This window comes from Oncorhynchus mykiss, chromosome 25 (genome assembly GCF_057628025.1).
Source record: "Oncorhynchus mykiss isolate SJ-2025 chromosome 25, ASM5762802v1, whole genome shotgun sequence".
Lineage (NCBI taxonomy): Eukaryota > Metazoa > Chordata > Actinopteri > Salmoniformes > Salmonidae > Oncorhynchus > Oncorhynchus mykiss.
The window spans coordinates 90,816,782-90,836,697 of record NC_143046.1 but is presented as its reverse complement, the minus strand read 5'-3'; the positions used below and the strand labels follow the sequence as shown (position 1 = coordinate 90,836,697).

The 19,916-nt window shown below is 48.1% G+C and overlaps 1 protein-coding gene across 4 annotated transcripts in view; it reads right to left on the bottom strand.

The window, feature by feature from the left end:
* Positions 1 to 441: 441 nt before the first annotated feature.
* LOC110505938 (RING finger protein 145) overlaps positions 442 to 19,916 on the bottom strand; it is a 36,037-nt gene continuing 16,562 nt past the window's right edge. For 2 of the 4 annotated variants that reach the window (XM_090221470.1, XM_090221471.1), the window contains exons 8-12: positions 18,614 to 18,796; positions 9,635 to 9,782; positions 9,413 to 9,512; positions 8,320 to 8,576; positions 442 to 2,309 (exon numbers count right to left, since the gene is read on the bottom strand). In XM_090221470.1, the coding sequence (XP_090077596.1) occupies positions 1,131 to 2,309; positions 8,320 to 8,576; positions 9,413 to 9,512; positions 9,635 to 9,782; positions 18,614 to 18,796 (1,867 nt within the window). In that variant the 3' untranslated portion in view covers positions 442 to 1,130. Of the gene's footprint in view, positions 2,310 to 8,319; positions 8,577 to 9,412; positions 9,513 to 9,634; positions 9,783 to 18,613; positions 18,844 to 19,916 lie in introns of all 4 variants that reach the window. The other 2 variants (XM_090221472.1, XM_090221473.1) reach the window with 2 other exon arrangements.

The following is a 19,916-nucleotide window of genomic DNA, read 5'->3' as shown; positions in this document are numbered from 1 at the left end:
CTTAGGAGATAGTAGCAGAGCTTCCATGTCCGTCATGTCTTAGGAGATAGTAGCAGAGCTTCCATATCTGTCATGTCTTAGGAGATAGTAGCAGAGCTTCCATATCCGTCATGTCTTAGGAGATAGTAGCAGAGCTTCCATATCGGTCGGGGACATCTTATTCCATTTGTAATTGAAATCTTACTGGATTTCAATAACTTTACTATTTATGTATTAAAAATTATTCTTAACACTTAAAAATTCCTCACAATGTATCATTTATATCCTGTTTTTAGAAGTTCATTGCCGTGTTCATGATAAAATGTTTCTGCACGGCAATCATTTGAGTCACAGTTTTGGTAATTGATTAAGCATTAAAGGCATCGTTGTTGTTGAGTAAAACACAGTGTGTTTGAGTGAGAGGGAAAGAGAGAGATAGTAATGACACCGTAAAATAAGTCATTTGACTCAACCAGTGTTTTTAATGTTAAAAAACAGCATTATTTTGAATCAGAAATGCAGAGACGCTCAGTCTAAAAGAGAAAAATACATTTTTTGTTAAATTTGATACGGTTTTCATTTGTCTAGAGAAGTGGTAGTTGACAATCATTCAACATGAGGGATTGTCCAGTTCAGATTTGTTATACTGTAATTGTTTCCCTCTGATGTTGAATCCTTGAGACCATGAACATATTCATGTTTTACTTTAAATAACGGTCAGAATATTTGTATATTTTTTATTTTTATTCTCCCCAAATTATTATTATTATTATTTTTTTAGGAGGTACATTTTAACAGTCAAAATGTTTTAAAAAATTGGGCGACAAACACTGAATATGCATAGGGAACATACAAAAGTGTTTCAAAATTAATATTTTTCCGCTTAATTTTTGTTTTACTTTTGAAAATCTTATTCATCATTGACCCATACAGTATACCGCCCAGCCTTAATCTATAATTGTGCATTTCATAGATATCATTTCTCATCTTGGGTTTTACATGTTTGCCCCTAAATCCAATCCAGTACACACACCATGAATTAAATAACGAAATAAACACATGTATTATCAGACTGCCAGCTGAAAGGTAGGACATTAATTTTCCAACGTTGTTTCACAAAAACAAGGCATTGTGGGGATTTTCAGTGGACTTCACCACTTCGCAAAGGTACTGTTGTGACGGAGTCCCTCCTCCTCTGTTCTGCTGTGACGGAGTCCCTCCTCCTCTGTTCTGTTGTGACGGAGTCCCTCCTCCTCTGTTCTGTTGTGACGGAGTCCCTCCTCCTCTGTTCTGTTGTGACGGAGTCCCTCCTCCTCTGTTCTGCTGTGACGGAGTCCCTCCTCCTCTGTTCTGTTGTGACGGAGTCCCTCCTCCTCTGTTCTGTTGTGACGGAGTCCCTCCTCCTCTGTTCTGTTGTGACGGAGTCCCTCCTCCTCTGTTCTGTTGTGACGGAGTCCCTCCTTCTCTGTTCTGGTGCTACTGCGTAGCCTAGATCTCTGTCGCCAGGTAGATTTAACATCCCAGGGCGTGTCCAGTTCTGATTGGCTTTCATCCTGCTGTGCATGTCCACCATCTAGAGTGTGTGACCGTGGTCGTCCCCTGTGTTCACGGATCTGTTGGGTGACGTCTCCTATCCCGCTCACACTCTTAGACCTTGAGGTCTTTCTGGTTGTTGTCCCTGACATAGGTCCACATTGGTTTTCTCCTACAAGGTTGTTCTCAGTCCGGCAGTTCTCTCTAGCCCCATTCATTCTAGTCAATACTCTGCCATTCTGCTCTTTGGGAGCAGATTGCACCAATAGTCCTTTGATCGTGTAGTCAACCCCTTCACCGTTGTACCTGTTGGTAGGATGAGCTCCATGCCAAGGCTCCAGGTTCTGCTTCCCTGGACTAGGACTACCCCCAGAAGAGCGTGGGCTGACAAAGCCTACAAAGTCCCCAGTGGAGCTGAAGTGGAGATCCTGGACAGGTTTCCTAAGTGGGCGTCCCGTTCTGTCCTCTCTATCTGAACCACTGGTTCCCTCTCCCAGGCTCTCTGTCCCTTCCTGCTGATCTGGGGAGCCTGGAGACGGCAGGTCAGCTGGGGGCTGGTGTGTGGCGTCCCTGCCTGGAGTCTGATCTCTGGAGTGTCTCCTCTCCTCTACCCGGCCTGGCCCAGTACCTCTAGAGGGCAGAGGAGCAGCCTGGAAGTCTCCTGCCGCTGGGGCTGGCGGGGTGGGGCGGACGGCCTGGTGGCACATGGGGCAAGTCTCCTGGACGTAGAGCCACTTACGCAGGCAGTTTCCATGGAAGAAATGTCCGCAGTACGTCAGCACGGCTGAGCTCATTTCCTGCAGAGGAAGAGATGTGTTTATTACTCAAATGAACTAACAAGAACGAACCAAACTCAAAACCCTCTCCAAGCTCTAATAGAAACCTCTTTAACCAACCCTCTGAACCAGGGCTGGTCCTGGCTGTTCTGCTGCACCAGATAAGACGACAACAAAAAAAAAGACGTCTAAAATAGGAATTTTCCCAGACGTTGAAATTATGTTATTTTATGTTCTGAATGAAAGTTGAACAGACGTATTTTCCGGACGTTGGAAATCAGGTTCATTTTTGGTTCTGAATGAAAGTTGAAATGACGTAATTTATAGAAGTCTATGTTTGAGCCAAATCAAGGCTGGTTCCTGACCGGACAAAATCCCAACCAAACATAGACATGGAAGTCGACCTAGAAATCAAGGGTAGTCTGGACAGGACAAAAACAAAAAAGACGTCGGCCCGTGCTTTCTGAGGTACAGCCTACAGTGTTGACTGAAAATACATTTTAGGAATGTCCATCTATGTGTTAGGCCGACCTTTGGTAAAACACAAAAAAAAAAGACTGAGGGTCCGGACAGGACCAAAAAATCTGTCCAAAAGACATCGGCCCGTGCTTACTGGGGTGTAGCCTTACCATGTCAGCCAGCAATGGAATTTTATGAATGCCCATCCATGTGGTAGACCCATACATGTGGTAGGCCCATCCATGTGGTAGGCCCATCCATGTGGTAGGCCCATACATGTGGTAGACCCATACATGTGGTAGGCCCATACATGTGGTAGGCCCATCCATGTGGTAGGCCCATCCATGTGGTAGGCCCATACATACATGTGGTAGACCCATACATACATGTGATAGACCCATACATACATGTGGTAAACCCATCCATGTGGTAGACCCATACATACATGTGGTAGACCCATACATACATGTGGTAGACCCATACATACATGTGGTAGACCCATACATACATGTGGTAGACCCATACATACATGTGGTAGACCCATACATACATGTGGTAGACCCATACATACATGTGGTAGACCCATACATACATGTGGTAGACCCGTACATGTGGTAGACCCGTACATGTGGTAGACTCGTACATGTGGTAGGCCCGTACATGTGGTAGACCCGTACATACATGTGGTAGACCCATACATACATGTGGTAGACCCATACATACATGTGGTAGACCCATACATACATGTGGTAGACCCATACATACATGTGGTAGGCCCGTACATGTGGTAGGCCCATCCATGTGGTAGACCCATCCATGTGGTAGACCCATCCATGTGGTAGACCCGTACATGTGGTAGACCCATCCATGTGGTAGACCCGTACATGTGGTAGACTCGTACATGTGGTAGACCCATCCATGTGGTAGACTCGTACATGTGGTAGACCCGTACATGTGGTAGACTCGTACATGTGGTAGACCCATCCATGTGGTAGACCCATCCATGTGGTAGACCCATCCATGTGGTAGACCCATCCATGTGGTAGACCCATCCATGTGGTAGACCCATACATACATGTGGTAGGCCCATCCATGTGGTAGACCCATCCATGTGGTAGACCCATTCATGTGGTAGACCCATCCATGTGGTAGACCCGTACATGTGGTAGACTCGTACATGTGGTAGACCCATCCATGTGGTAGACTCGTACATGTGGTAGACCCATCCATGTGGTAGACCCATCCATGTGGTAGACCCATCCATGTGGTAGACCCATCCATGTGGTAGACCCATCCATGTGGTAGACCCATACATACATGTGGTAGGCCCGTACATGTGGTAGGCCCATCCATGTGGTAGACCCATCCATGTGGTAGACCCATCCATGTGGTAGACCCGTACATGTGGTAGACTCGTACATGTGGTAGACCCATCCATGTGGTAGACCCGTACATGTGGTAGACTCGTACATGTGGTAGACCCATCCATGTGGTAGACCCGTACATGTGGTAGACCCATCCATGTGGTAGACTCGTACATGTGGTAGACCCATCCATGTGGTAGACCCGTACATGTGGTAGACCCATCCATGTGGTAGACCCATCCATGTGGTAGACCCATCCATGTGGTAGACTCGTACATGTGGTAGACCCATCCATGTGGTAGACCCATCCATGTGGTAGGCCCGTACATGTGGTAGACCCATCCATGTAGCAGGCCCACCATTTGTAAAACAGGCCATTACATTGACTTTATTAGTCCTGTTTCCTGTGACTAATCAATTTGGCTATTTAACATAACTTCATCAGGCGTTATCCTGAGCCTATTTACAATAAGAATCGATGTGTTTACAAAAGCTTTTTTCACTATGATCAGCTTGTCAAAAAAATGTAGCGATACAAACTTGAAACCACCGATCGTGACAGTTTGGCCCACGGGATGAAACTCCTGGTACAGGAGTTGTGAGTAGCCTGATTGGCCCGTTCCATACTGTCCGTTTCACTTTGACCAGTCCCGTTCGTTGGCATGTCAGGCCATTTTTGTTTATTTGATTGGGCAGCATTTAGGTTGGGCTATTCGATGGGAGAAACCGGCATGATGTGAAAAGTGTCCGTCTCATTACATTGTCATCCCCATTCTATTTCCAGGTCTGAAGGCTACAGAAAAGACCACCACACTGTGGGTCGCGTCGATGCATCTCTCCAAGGGTCGCGTCGATGCATCTCTCCAACAGCACCCTGGGAATGGACAAGATGAATATTGTGCTTGAGCACGGCTGATCATAGGGAGGCATCAGCGCTCACCTAATAAAAAAAAAAGCCCATATTCCACGGCTTGAGAGAAATATGGCATTGTTTTTTGAGCAGAATTATGTGAGGATTTATGTGTTATTGGAGGAGCGTGTTGGTCAGTTTAGCTCGGAAAACACTCGTCAATCTAATGAGCGGTCCCTGCTCTGAAGAGAAAAGTAACAAGTTAAACTATTTGGTTTAAATCATCTTATTTTTATGGGGAGGAGAAATCATTCATTGAGTTGATGGTTATTATTACGGTAACCTAAACATATTCACAGAACAGGTTAAACCATTGACCAGTATAGACACCATCCTCTGACCAATGAGGTCACCATGACCCTGACTGACCCCGGAAGCAGATGGCCATGACCAAACATGGATAGAGATGTTTTTTGAACATCATGGCCATGTTCTGTTATAATCTCCACCCGGCACAGCCAGAAGAGGACTGGCCACCCCTCATAGCCTGGTTCCTCTCTACCCAGAAGAGGACTGGTCACCCCTCATAGCCTGGTTCCTCTCTACCCAGCACAGCCAGAAGAGGACTGGCCACCCCTCATAGCCTGGTTCCTCTCTACCCAGCACAGCCAGAAGAGGACTGGCCACCCCTCATAGCCTGGTTCCTCTCTACCCAGAAGAGGACTGGCCACCCCACATAGCCTGGTTCCTCTCTAGGTTTATAATCTCCACCCGGCACAGCCAGAAGAGGACTGGCCACCCCACATAGCCTGGTTCCTCTCTAGGTTTATAATCTCCACCCGGCACAGCCAGAAGAGGACTGGCCACCCCACATAGCCTGGTTCCTCTCTAGGTTTATAATCTCCACCCGGCACAGCCAGAAGAGGACTGGCCACCCCACATAGCCTGGTTCCTCTCTACCCAGCACAGCCAGAAGAGGACTGGCCACCCCACATAGCCTGGTTCCTCTCTACCCAGCACAGCCAGAAGAGGACTGGCCACCCCACATAGCCTGGTTCCTCTCTACCTAGCACAGCCAGAAGAGGACTGGCCACCCCACATAGCCTGGTTCCTCTCTACCCAGCACAGCCAGAAGAGGACTGGCCACCCCACATAGCCTGGTTCCTCTCTAGGTTTATAATCTCCACCCGGCACAGCCAGAAGAGGACTGGCCACCCCTCATAGCCTGGTTCCTCTCTACCCGGCACAGCCAGAAGAGGACTGGCCACCCCACATAGCCTGGTTCCTCTCTAGGTTTATAATCTCCACCCGGCACAGCCAGAAGAGGACTGGCCACCCCACATAGCCTGGTTCCTCTCTAGGTTTATAATCTCCACCCGGCACAGCCAGAAGAGGACTGGCCACCCCACATAGCCTGGTTCCTCTCTAGGTTTATAATCTCCACCCGGCACAGCCAGAAGAGGACTGGCCACCCCACATAGCCTGGTTCCTCTCTACCCAGCACAGCCAGAAGAGGACTGGCCACCCCACATAGCCTGGTTCCTCTCTACCCAGCACAGCCAGAAGAGGACTGGCCACCCCACATAGCCTGGTTCCTCTCTACCTAGCACAGCCAGAAGAGGACTGGCCACCCCACATAGCCTGGTTCCTCTCTACCCAGCACAGCCAGAAGAGGACTGGCCACCCCACATAGCCTGGTTCCTCTCTACCTAGCACAGCCAGAAGAGGACTGGCCACCCCACATAGCCTGGTTCCTCTCTACCCAGCACAGCCAGAAGAGGACTGGCCACCCCACATAGCCTGGTTCCTCTCTAGGTTTATAATCTCCACCCGGCACAGCCAGAAGAGGACTGGCCACCCCTCATAGCCTGGTTCCTCTCTACCCGGCACAGCCAGAAGAGGACTGGCCACCCCACATAGCCTGGTTCCTCTCTAGGTTTATAATCTCCACCCGGCACAGCCAGAAGAGGACTGGCCACCCCACATAGCCTGGTTCCTCTCTAGGTTTATAATCTCCACCCGGCACAGCCAGAAGAGGACTGGCCACCCCACATAGCCTGGTTCCTCTCTAGGTTTATAATCTCCACCCGGCACAGCCAGAAGAGGACTGGCCACCCCTCATAGCCTGGTTCCTCTCTACCCGGCACAGCCAGAAGAGGACTGGCCACCCCACATAGCCTGGTTCCTCTCTAGGTTTATAATCTCCACCTGGCACAGCCAGAAGAGGACTGGCCACCCCACATAGCCTGGTTCCTCTCTACCCAGCACAGCCAGAAGAGGACTGGCCACCCCTCATAGCCTGGTTCCTCTCTACCCAGCACAGCCAGAAGAGGACTGGCCACCCCTCATAGCCTGGTTCCTCTCTAGGTTTATAATCTCCACCCGGCACAGCCAGAAGAGGACTGGCCACCCCTCATAGCCTGGTTCCTCTCTAGGTTTATAATCTCCACCCGGCACAGCCAGAAGAGGACTGGCCACCCCTCATAGCCTGGTTCCTCTCCACCCGGCACAGCCAGAAGAGGACTGGCCACCCCTCATAGCCTGGTTCCTCTCCACCCGGCACAGCCAGAAGAGGACTGGCCACCCCTCATAGCCTGGTTCCTCTCCACCCGGCACAGCCAGAAGAGGACTGGCCACCCCTCATAGCCTGGTTCCTCTCCACCCGGCACAGCCAGAAGAGGACTGGCCACCCCACATAGCCTGGTTCCTCTCCACCCGGCACAGCCAGAAGAGGACTGGCCACCCCTCATAGCCTGGTTCCTCTCCACCCGGCACAGCCAGAAGAGGACTGGCCACCCCTCATAGCCTGGTTCCTCTCCACCCGGCACAGCCAGAAGAGGACTGGCCACCCCTCATAGCCTGGTTCCTCTCCACCCGGCACAGCCAGAAGAGGACTGGCCACCCCTCATAGCCTGGTTCCTCTCCACCCGGCACAGCCAGAAGAGGACTGGCCACCCCTCATAGCCTGGTTCCTCTCCACCCGGCACAGCCAGAAGAGGACTGGCCACCCCTCATAGCCTGGTTCCTCTCCACCCGGCACAGCCAGAAGAGGACTGGCCACCCCACATAGCCTGGTTCCTCTCTAGGTTTCTTCCTAGGTTTTGGCCTTTCTAGGGAGTTTTTCCTAGCCACCGTGCTTCTACACCTGCATTGCTTGCTGTTTGGGGTTTTAGGCTGGGTTTCTGTACAGCACTTTGAGATATCAGCTGATGTACGAAGGGCTATATAAATAAATTTGATTTGATGTTCCAAATAGCACCCTATCCCATTTTTAAGTGCACTACTTTTGACCAGGGCCCATATAGAGAATAGGGTTGACATGTAGGATACATCATACAGCGTTTTATGACTGACTGACCTGGAAGCAAATGGCACAAACGTCGTTGTGTTGCTGCAGCTGATTGGCCGTGGCCCGGGGGAGGGAGTTGATCTTCTTGGCTGCTTCCTGTCTAAGCAGGAAGCTCCTCCAGCCGGTCTGGGCTCTGAGCCACACGTTGAAGTAGCAGTGTATGATGATGACTGAGGCACCCATCCAGCTCCACTCCCCAAACAGAGATTCCCAGGTCCCGTAGGCCACCACGCAGAGAGCCACAACGAACTCCAGCACGCGGCTGACTGGGAGTCACATTTGAGTCATTTAGCAGACTCTCTTACCCAGAAGGCCTTTACATACAACCGCATCTCAGTCAGAGTACAGGACAGGTCCCTACAGGACAGGTAAGTACAGGAGGGTACAGGACAGGTGACTACAGGACAGGTGACTACAGGACAGGTCACTGCAGGACAGGATAGTACAGGACAGGTGGCTACAGGACAGGAGAGTACAGGACAGGAGAGTACAGGAGGGTACAGGACAGGTGACTACAGGACAGGTGACTACAGGACAGGAGAGTACAGGACAGGAGAGTACAGGAGGATACAGGACAGGAGGGTACAGGACAGGTGGGTACAGGACAGGTGGGTACAGGACAGGTGACTACAGGACAGGTGACTACAGGACAGGTCACTGCAGGACAGGAGAGTACAGGACAGGTGGCTACAGGACAGGAGAGTACAGGACAGGAGAGTACAGGACAGGAGAGTACAGGAGGGTACAGGACAGGTGACTACAGGACAGGTGACTACAGGACAGGAGAGTACAGGACAGGAGAGTACAGGAGGATACAGGACAGGTGGGTACAGGACAGGTGGGTACAGGACAGGTGGGTACAGGACAGGTGGGTACAGGACAGGAGGGTACAGGACAGGAGAGTACAGGACAGGTGACTACAGGACAGGAGAGTACAGGACAGGAGAGTACAGGACAGGAGAGTACAGGACAGGAGAGTACAGGAGGGTACAGGACAGGAGGGTACAGGACAGGTGGGTACAGGACAGGAGGGTACAGGACAGGTGACTACAGGACAGGAGTGTACAGGACAGGTGACATCAGGACAGGTATTTTGTGTTACCTGCATTGACCCAATAGATGATCTCATCCAGGCTGTCTATAGGGTCGCTACAGGACAGCTCAACCATGAAGAGGGAGTAGATCAGCAAGGTACCTGTCACCTGGGAGACCAGCCAACAACAACAAAAAATATAGCATTAATTTCTAGACTGAGAAAAACGCAGTTTACTTCAGAGAAAAGGAGCCTGTTAAGAGATGACTCCTACAGTTATGTGAGTCTTACCTGCAGAGAGGTGAGCATGCAGCTGGAGACCAGGATGAGGAGCCAGAAGTCCATGTGGAAGAACTGGGAGATTTTATATGCCATGTATCCTGGGAACACCAGCAGGACCAGACACATACTGAGACCTCTGAAGTGTTTCCATAGACTCCTACAGGGAGAGAGAGAGGTAGAGAGAGAGAGAGGTAGAGAGAGAGAGGTAGAGAGAGAGAGAGAGAGAGAGAGGTAGAGAAAGAGAGAGTGGTAGAGAAAGAGAGAGAGGTAGAGAGGCAGAGAAAGAGAGAAAGAGAGAGGCAGCGAGAGAAAGAGAGAGAGGCAGACAGAGAAAGAGAGAGAGGCAGCGAGAGAAAGAGAAAGAAAGGGAGAGGAAAAGAGAAAGAAAGGGAGAGAAAAAGAGAAAGAGAGAGAGAGAAAAAGGGAGACAGAGGAGAGAACGGAGACGGAGAGAAAGAGGTCATCACCATAAACTCCTATAGACACAGAGCGAGAGAGAGGAAGGGCATCACTGGTCTCTTACCATAACTACAAGGACAGCAACCCTGAGTTGGTATAGCATGGCACTTGCAGGGTTGTGGGTTCGATTCCCACGGGGGATCAGTATGAAAGATGTATCACTCACTACTGCTAAATGACTAAAAATGTGTGGATATTGACAGAAGTCACTGTTGACAGACAGGAGTCTTGATCCACTGCCGTCGGGTCAACACAGAAAACGGTATAATATGAACCTGTTGGCCGTGACTAGTTGTTCTCAAACAAATCTAATCTAAATGAGTCACATGTGCTGAATACAACAGGTGAAAGACCTTACAGTGAAATGCTGAATACAACAGGTGTAGTAGACCTCACAGTGAAATGCTGAATACAACAGGTGTAGTAGACCTTACAGTGAAATGCTGAATACAACAGGTGTAGTAGACCTCACAGTGAAGTGCTGAATACAACAGGTGTAGTAGACCTCACAGTGAAATGCTGAATACAACAGGTGTAGTAGACCTCACAGTGAAATGCTGAATACAACAGGTGTAGTAGACCTCACAGTGAAGTGCTGAATACAACAGGTGTAGTAGACCTCACAGTGAAGTGCTGAATACAACAGGTGTAGTAGACCTTTCAGTGAAATGCTGAATACAACAGGTGTAGTAGACCTCACAGTGAAATGCTGAATACAACAGGTGTAGTAGACCTCACAGTGAAGTGCTGAATACAACAGGTGTAGTAGACCTTACAGTGAAATGCTGAATACAACAGGTGTAGTAGACCTCACAGTGAAGTGCTGAATACAACAGGTGTAGTAGACCTTACAGTGAAATGCTGAATACAACAGGTGTAGTAGACCTCACAGTGAAATGCTGAATACAACAGGTGTAGTAGACCTCACAGTGAAGTGCTGAATACAACAGGTGTAGTAGACCTTACAGTGAAATGCTGAATACAACAGGTGTAGTAGACCTCACAGTGAAGTGCTGAATACAACAGGTGTAGTAGACCTCACAGTGAAATGCTGAATACAACAGGTGTAGTAGACCTTACAGTGAAATGCTGAATACAACAGGTGTAGTAGACCTCACAGTGAAATGCTGAATACAACAGGTGTAGTAGACCTCACAGTGAAGTGCTGAATACAACAGGTGTAGTAGACCTCACAGTGAAATGCTGAATACAACAGGTGTAGTAGACCTCACAGTGAAATGCTGAATACAACAGGTGTAGTAGACCTTACAGTGAAATGCTGAATACAACAGGTGTAGTAGACCTCACAGTGAAATGCTGAATACAACAGGTGTAGTAGACCTTACAGTGAAATGCTGAATACAACAGGTGTAGTAGACCTTACAGTGAAATGCTGAATACAACAGGTGTAGTAGACCTCACAGTGAAATGCTGAATACAACAGGTGTAGTAGACCTCACAGTGAAGTGCTGAATACAACAGGTGTAGTAGACCTTACAGTGAAATGCTGAATACAACAGGTGTAGTAGACCTCACAGTGAAGTGCTGAATACAACAGGTGTAGTAGACCTTACAGTGAAATGCTGAATACAACAGGTGTAGTAGACCTCACAGTGAAATGCTGAATACAACAGGTGTAGTAGACCTCACAGTGAAGTGCTGAATACAACAGGTGTAGTAGACCTTACAGTGAAATGCTGAATACAACAGGTGTAGTAGACCTTACAGTGAAATGCTGAATACAACAGGTGTAGTAGACCTCACAGTGAAGTGCTGAATACAACAGGTGTAGTAGACCTTACAGTGAAATGCTGAATACAACAGGTGTAGTAGACCTCACAGTGAAATGCTGAATACAACAGGTGTAGTAGACCTCACAGTGAAGTGCTGAATACAACAGGTGTAGTAGACCTTACAGTGAAATGCTGAATACAACAGGTGTAGTAGACCTCACAGTGAAGTGCTGAATACAACAGGTGTAGTAGACCTCACAGTGAAATGCTGAATACAACAGGTGTAGTAGACCTCACAGTGAAATGCTGAATACAACAGGTGTAGTAGACCTCACAGTGAAATGCTGAATACAACAGGTGTAGTAGACCTCACAGTGAAGTGCTGAATACAACAGGTGTAGTAGACCTCACAGTGAAATGCTGAATACAACAGGTGTAGTAGACCTCACAGTGAAATGCTGAATACAACAGGTGTAGTAGACCTTACAGTGAAATGCTGAATACAACAGGTGTAGTAGACCTCACAGTGAAATGCTGAATACAACAGGTGTAGTAGACCTTACAGTGAAATGCTGAATACAACAGGTGTAGTAGACCTTACAGTGAAATGCTGAATACAACAGGTGTAGTAGACCTCACAGTGAAGTGCTGAATACAACAGGTGTAGTAGACCTCACAGTGAAATGCTGAATACAACAGGTGTAGTAGACCTTACAGTGAAATGCTGAATACAACAGGTGTAGTAGACCTCACAGTGAAATGCTGAATACAACAGGTGTAGTAGACCTCACAGTGAAATGCTGAATACAACAGGTGTAGTAGACCTCACAGTGAAATGCTGAATACAACAGGTGTAGTAGACCTCACAGTGAAATGCTGAATACAACAGGTGTAGTAGACCTTACAGTGAAATGCTGAATACAACAGGTGTAGTAGACCTTACAGTGAAATGCTGAATACAACAGGTGTAGTAGACCTTACAGTGAAATGCTGAATACAACAGGTGTAGTAGACCTTACAGTGAAATGCTGAATACAACAGGTGTAGTAGACCTTACAGTGAAATGCTGAATACAACAGGTGTAGTAGACCTTACAGTGAAATGCTGAATACAACAGGTGTAGTAGACCTCACAGTGAAATGCTGAATACAACAGGTGTAGTAGACCTTACAGTGAAATGCTGAATACAACAGGTGTAGTAGACCTTACAGTGAAATGCTGAATACAACAGGTGTAGTAGACCTCACAGTGAAATACTGAATACAACAGGTGTAGTAGACCTTACAGTGAAATGCTGAATACAACAGGTGTAGTAGACCTCACAGTGAAATGCTGAATACAACAGGTGTAGTAGACCTTACAGTGAAATGCTGAATACAACAGGTGTAGTAGACCTCACAGTGAAATGCTGAATACAACAGGTGTAGTAGACCTTACAGTGAAATGCTGAATACAACAGGTGTAGTAGACCTTACAGTGAAATGCTGAATACAACAGGTGTAGTAGACCTCACAGTGAAATGCTGAATACAACAGGTGTAGTAGACCTCACAGTGAAATGCTGAATACAACAGGTGTAGTAGACCTTACAGTGAAATGCTGAATACAACAGGTGTAGTAGACCTTACAGTGAAATGCTGAATACAACAGGTGTAGTAGACCTCACAGTGAAATGCTGAATACAACAGGTGTAGTAGACCTTACAGTGAAATGCTGAATACAACAGGTGTAGTAGACCTCACAGTGAAATGCTGAATACAACAGGTGTAGTAGACCTTACAGTGAAATGCTGAATACAACAGGTGTAGTAGACCTTACAGTGAAATGCTGAATACAACAGGTGTAGTAGACCTTACAGTGAAATGCTGAATACAACAGGTGTAGTAGACCTCACAGTGAAATGCTGAATACAACAGGTGTAGGTAGACCTCACAGTGAAATGCTGAATACAACAGGTGTAGTAGACCTCACAGTGAAATGCTGAATACAACAGGTGTAGTAGACCTTACAGTGAAATGCTGAATACAACAGGTGTAGTAGACCTCACAGTGAAATGCTGAATACAACAGGTGTAGTAGACCTTACAGTGAAATGCTGAATACAACAGGTGTAGTAGACCTTACAGTGAAATGCTGAATACAACAGGTGTAGTAGACCTCACAGTGAAATGCTGAATACAACAGGTGTAGTAGACCTCACAGTGAAATGCTGAATACAACAGGTGTAGTAGACCTTACAGTGAAATGCTGAATACAACAGGTGTAGTAGACCTTACAGTGAAATGCTGAATACAACAGGTGTAGTAGACCTCACAGTGAAATGCTGAATACAACAGGTGTAGTAGACCTTACAGTGAAATGCTGAATACAACAGGTGTAGTAGACCTCACAGTGAAATGCTGAATACAACAGGTGTAGTAGACCTTACAGTGAAATGCTGAATACAACAGGTGTAGTAGACCTTACAGTGAAATGCTGAATACAACAGGTGTAGTAGACCTTACAGTGAAATGCTGAATACAACAGGTGTAGTAGACCTCACAGTGAAATGCTGAATACAACAGGTGTAGGTAGACCTCACAGTGAAATGCTGAATACAACAGGTGTAGTAGACCTCACAGTGAAATGCTGAATACAACAGGTGTAGTAGACCTTACAGTGAAATGCTGAATACAACAGGTGTAGTAGACCTTACAGTGAAATGCTGAATACAACAGGTGTAGTAGACCTTACAGTGAAATGCTGAATACAACAGGTGTAGTAGACCTCACAGTGAAATGCTGAATACAACAGGTGTAGGTAGACCTCACAGTGAAATGCTGAATACAACAGGTGTAGGTAGACCTCACAGTGAAATGCTGAATACAACAGGTGTAGTAGACCTTACAGTGAAATGCTGAATACAACAGGTGTAGTAGACCTCACAGTGAAATGCTGAATACAACAGGTGTAGTAGACCTTACAGTGAAATGCTGAATACAACAGGTGTAGTAGACCTTACAGTGAAATGCTGAATACAACAGGTGTAGTAGACCTTACAGTGAAATGCTGAATACAACAGGTGTAGGTAGACCTCACAGTGAAATGCTGAATACAACAGGTGTAGTAGACCTTACAGTGAAATGCTGAATACAACAGGTGTAGTAGACCTCACAGTGAAATGCTGAATACAACAGGTGTAGTAGACCTCACAGTGAAATGCTGAATACAACAGGTGTAGTAGACCTCACAGTGAAATGCTGAATACAACAGGTGTAGTAGACCTTACAGTGAAATGCTGAATACAACAGGTGTAGTAGACCTTACAGTGAAATGCTGAATACAACAGGTGTAGTAGACCTCACAGTGAAATGCTGAATACAACAGGTGTAGTAGACCTTACAGTGAAATGCTGAATACAACAGGTGTAGTAGACCTTACAGTGAAATGCTGAATACAACAGGTGTAGTAGACCTTACAGTGAAATGCTGAATACAACAGGTGTAGGTAGACCTTACAGTGAAATGCTGAATACAACAGGTGTAGTAGACCTCACAGTGAAATGCTGAATACAACAGGTGTAGTAGACCTCACAGTGAAATGCTGAATACAACAGGTGTAGTAGACCTTACAGTGAAATGCTGAATACAACAGGTGTAGTAGACCTCACAGTGAAATGCTGAATACAACAGGTGTAGTAGACCTTACAGTGAAATGCTGAATACAACAGGTGTAGTAGACCTTACAGTGAAATGCTGAATACAACAGGTGTAGTAGACCTTACAGTGAAATGCTGAATACAACAGGTGTAGTAGACCTCACAGTGAAATGCTGAATACAACAGGTGTAGTAGACCTTACAGTGAAATGCTGAATACAACAGGTGTAGTAGACCTCACAGTGAAATGCTGAATACAACAGGTGTAGTAGACCTTACAGTGAAATGCTGAATACAACAGGTGTAGTAGACCTTACAGTGAAATGCTGACTTACAGGCCTTTTAACCAACAGTGCAGTTCAAGAAATACAGTTAAGAAAATATTTCCCAACTACAGTAAAACATTATAAAAAGTAACAGAATAAAATAACGAAGGGATATACAGGGTTATAGGTTAGTTGAGGTAATTTACAACATGTAAGTAGTGGTGAAGTAACTATGCATAGATAATAAACAGCGAGTAGCAGCAGTGTACAATGTAAATTGTCCGGTGGCCATTTGATTCATTGTTCAGCAGCCTTATGGCTTGGGGGGGGGGTAGAGAATCAGTGTACAACGATACATACCTACAACGATACATACCATTTTGAGCCAGAACATGTGTGACTGCTCTTAAGCTATTGACTGTACCTGTTTCTAGACACCCCCCAGGGCCAGGGGTTAGACTGTACCTTTTTCAAGACACCCCCCAGGGCCAGGGGTTAGACTGTACCTGTTTCTAGATACCCCCCAGGGCCAGGATGATGGGGTTAGACTGTACCTGTTTCTAGACGCCCCCCAGGGCCAGGGGTTAGACTGTACCTGTTTCTAGACACCCCCCAGGGCCAGGGGTTAGACTGTACCTGTTTCTAGACACCCCCAGGGCCAGGATGATGGGGTTAGACTGTACCTGTTTCTAGACACCCCCAGGGCCAGGATGATGGGGTTAGACTGTACCTGTTTCTAGACGCTCCCAGGGCCAGGATGATGGGGTTAGACTGTACCTGTTTCTAGACGCCCCCAGGGCCAGGATGATGGGGTTAGACTGTACCTGTTTCTAGACGCTCCCAGGGCCAGGATGATGGGGTTAGACTGTACCTGTTTCTAGACGCCCCCAGGGCCAGGATGATGGGGTTAGACTGTACCTGTTTCTAGACGCTCCCAGGGCCAGGATGATGGGGTTAGACTGTACCTGTTTCTAGACACCCCCCAGGGCCAGGATGATGGGGTTAGACTGTACCTGTTTCTAGACGCCCCCCAGGGCCAGGGGTTAGACTGTACCTGTTTCTAGACCCCCCCAGGGCCAGGATGATGGGGTTAGACTGTACCTGTTTCTAGACACCCCCAGGGCCAGGGGTTAGGCTGTACCTGTTTCTAGACACCCCCCAGGGCCAGGGGTTAGACTGTACCTGTTTCTAGACGCCCCCAGGGCCAGGGGTTAGACTGTACCTGTTTCTAGACGCCCCCCAGGGCCAGGGGTTAGGCTGTACCTGTTTCTAGACACCCCCAGGGCAAGGATGATGGGGTTAGACTGTACCTGTTTCTAGACACCCCCAGGGCCAGGATGATGGGGTTAGACTGTACCTGTTTCTAGACATCCCCAGGGCCAGGGGTTAGACTGTACCTGTTTCTAGACACCCCCAAGGCCAGGATGATGGGGTTAGACTGTACCTGTTTCTAGACGCCCCCAGGGCCAGGATGATGGGGTTAGACTGTACCTGTTTCTAGACGCTCCCAGGGCCAGGATGATGGGGTTAGACTGTACCTGTTTCTAGACGCCCCCAGGGCCAGGATGATGGGGTTAGACTGTACCTGTTTCTAGACACCCCCAGGGCCAGGATGATAGGGTTAGACTGTACCTGTTTCTAGACGCCCCCCAGGGCCAGGGGTTAGACTGTACCTGTTTCTAGACACCCCCCAGGGCCAGGGGTTAGACTGTACCTGTTTCTAGACGCCCCCAGGGCCAGGGGTTAGACTGTACCTGTTTCTAGACGCCCCCCAGGGCCAGGGGTTAGGCTGTACCTGTTTCTAGACACCCCCAGGGCAAGGATGATGGGGTTAGACTGTACCTGTTTCTAGACACCCCCAGGGCCAGGATGATGGGGTTAGACTGTACCTGTTTCTAGACACCCCCAGGGCCAGGGGTTAGACTGTACCTGTTTCTAGACACCCCCAGGGCCAGGATGATGGGGTTAGACTGTACCTGTTTCTAGACGCCCCCAGGGCCAGGGGCTGTTTCTAGACGCCCCCCAGGGCCAGGATGATGGGGTTAGACTGTACCTGTTTCTAGACGCCCCCAGGGCCAGGATGATGGGGTTAGACTGTACCTGTTTCTAGACACCCCCAGGGCCAGGATGATAGGGTTAGACTGTACCTGTTTCTAGACGCCCCCCAGGGCCAGGGGTTAGACTGTACCTGTTTCTAGACGCCCCCCAGGGCCAGGGGTTAGACTGTACCTGTTTCTAGACACCCCCCAGGGATAGGGGTTAGACTGTACCTGTTTCTAGACACCCCCCAGGGCCAGGGGTTAGACTGTACCTGTTTCTAGACGCCCCCAGGGCCAGGGGTTAGACTGTACCTGTTTCTAGACGCCCCCCAGGGCCAGGGGTTAGGCTGTACCTGTTTCTAGACACCCCCCAGGGCAAGGATGATGGGGTTAGACTGTACCTGTTTCTAGACACCCCCAGGGCCAGGATGATGGGGTTAGACTGTACCTGTTTCTAGACACCCCCAGGGCCAGGGGTTAGACTGTACCTGTTTTTAGACACCCCCAGGGCCAGGATGATGGGGTTAGACTGTACCTGTTTCTAGACGCCCCCAGGGCCAGGATGATGGGGTTAGACTGTACCTGTTTCTAGACGCTCCCAGGGCCAGGATGATGGGGTTAGACTGTACCTGTTTCTAGACGCCCCCAGGGCCAGGATGATGGGGTTAGACTGTACCTGTTTCTAGACACCCCCAGGGCCAGGATGATAGGGTTAGACTGTACCTGTTTCTAGACACCCCCAGGGCCAGGATGATGGGGTTAGACTGTACCTGTTTCTAGACACCCCCAGGGCCAGGGGTTAGACTGTACCTGTTTCTAGACACCCCCAGGGCAAGGATGATGGGGTTAGACTGTACCTGTTTCTAGACGCCCCCAGGGCCAGGATGATGGGGTCTGTGATCTCTATCATGGACTGCAGAGTGGAGGTGACGACGATGAAGAGGATGATACTGAGGAGGAAGGTGCGTTGCAGAGCCTGCATGTCTAAAAGACCCGTCTGAAGAGCCAGCAGCAGCAACGTTACCCCCTCAGTCACACCTCTGGTGGGGAGACACACAGACTCAACGTTACCCCCTCAGTCACACCTCTGGTGGGGAGACACACAGACTCAACGTTACCCCCTCAGTCACTCCTCTGGTGGGGGAAACACACACACACACACACAGACAGACAGAGACACGCACACACACACACACACAGACATGCACAGACAGAGACACGTACACACACACACACACACACACACACAGACAGACACAGACACAGACACACACACACAGACACACACACACACTAATACTTGTAATGGTGCTCCTGAGAGAAATTCAACCACATAATGAAACAGAGTCAAGAAGTATTGCTGATTCTGTATTCCCTCTATAGTGCACTGCAGAAGAGAATAGGGCCCTAGTCAACAGTAGTGTTCTATATAGGGCCCTAGTCAACAGTAGTGTTCTATATAGGGCCCTAGTCAACAGTAGTGTTCTATATAGGGTCCTGGTCAACAGTAGTGTTCTATATAGGGTCCTGGTCAACAGTAGTGTTCTATATAGGGTCCTGGTCAACAGTAGTGTTCTATATAGGGTCCTGGTCAACAGTAGTCTTCTATATAGGGTCCTGGTCAACAGTAGTGTTCTATATAGGGTCCTGGTCAACAGTAGTGTTCTATATAGGGTCCTGGTCAACAGTAGTCTTCTATATAGGGTCCTGGTCAACAGTAGTGTTCTATATAGGGTCCTGGTCTACAGTAGTGTACTATATAGGGAATAGGGTCCTGGTCAACAGTAGTGTTCTATATAGGGTCCTGGTCAACAGTAGTGTTCTATATAGGGTCCTGGTCTACAGTAGTGTTCTATATAGGGCCCTGGTCAACAGTAGTGTTCTATATAGGGAATAGGGTCCTGGTCAACAGTAGTGCTCTATATAGGGTCCTGGTCAACAGTAGTGTTCTATATAGGGAATAGGGTCCTGGACTACAGTAGTGTTCTATATAGGGTCCTGGTCTACAGTAGTGCTCTATATAGGGTCCTGGTCAACAGTAGTGTTCTATATAGGGTCCTGGTCAACAGTAGTGTTCTATATAGGGTCCTGGTCTACAGTAGTGTTCTATATAGGGTCCTGGTCAACAGTAGTGTTCTATATAGGGTCCTGGTCAACAGT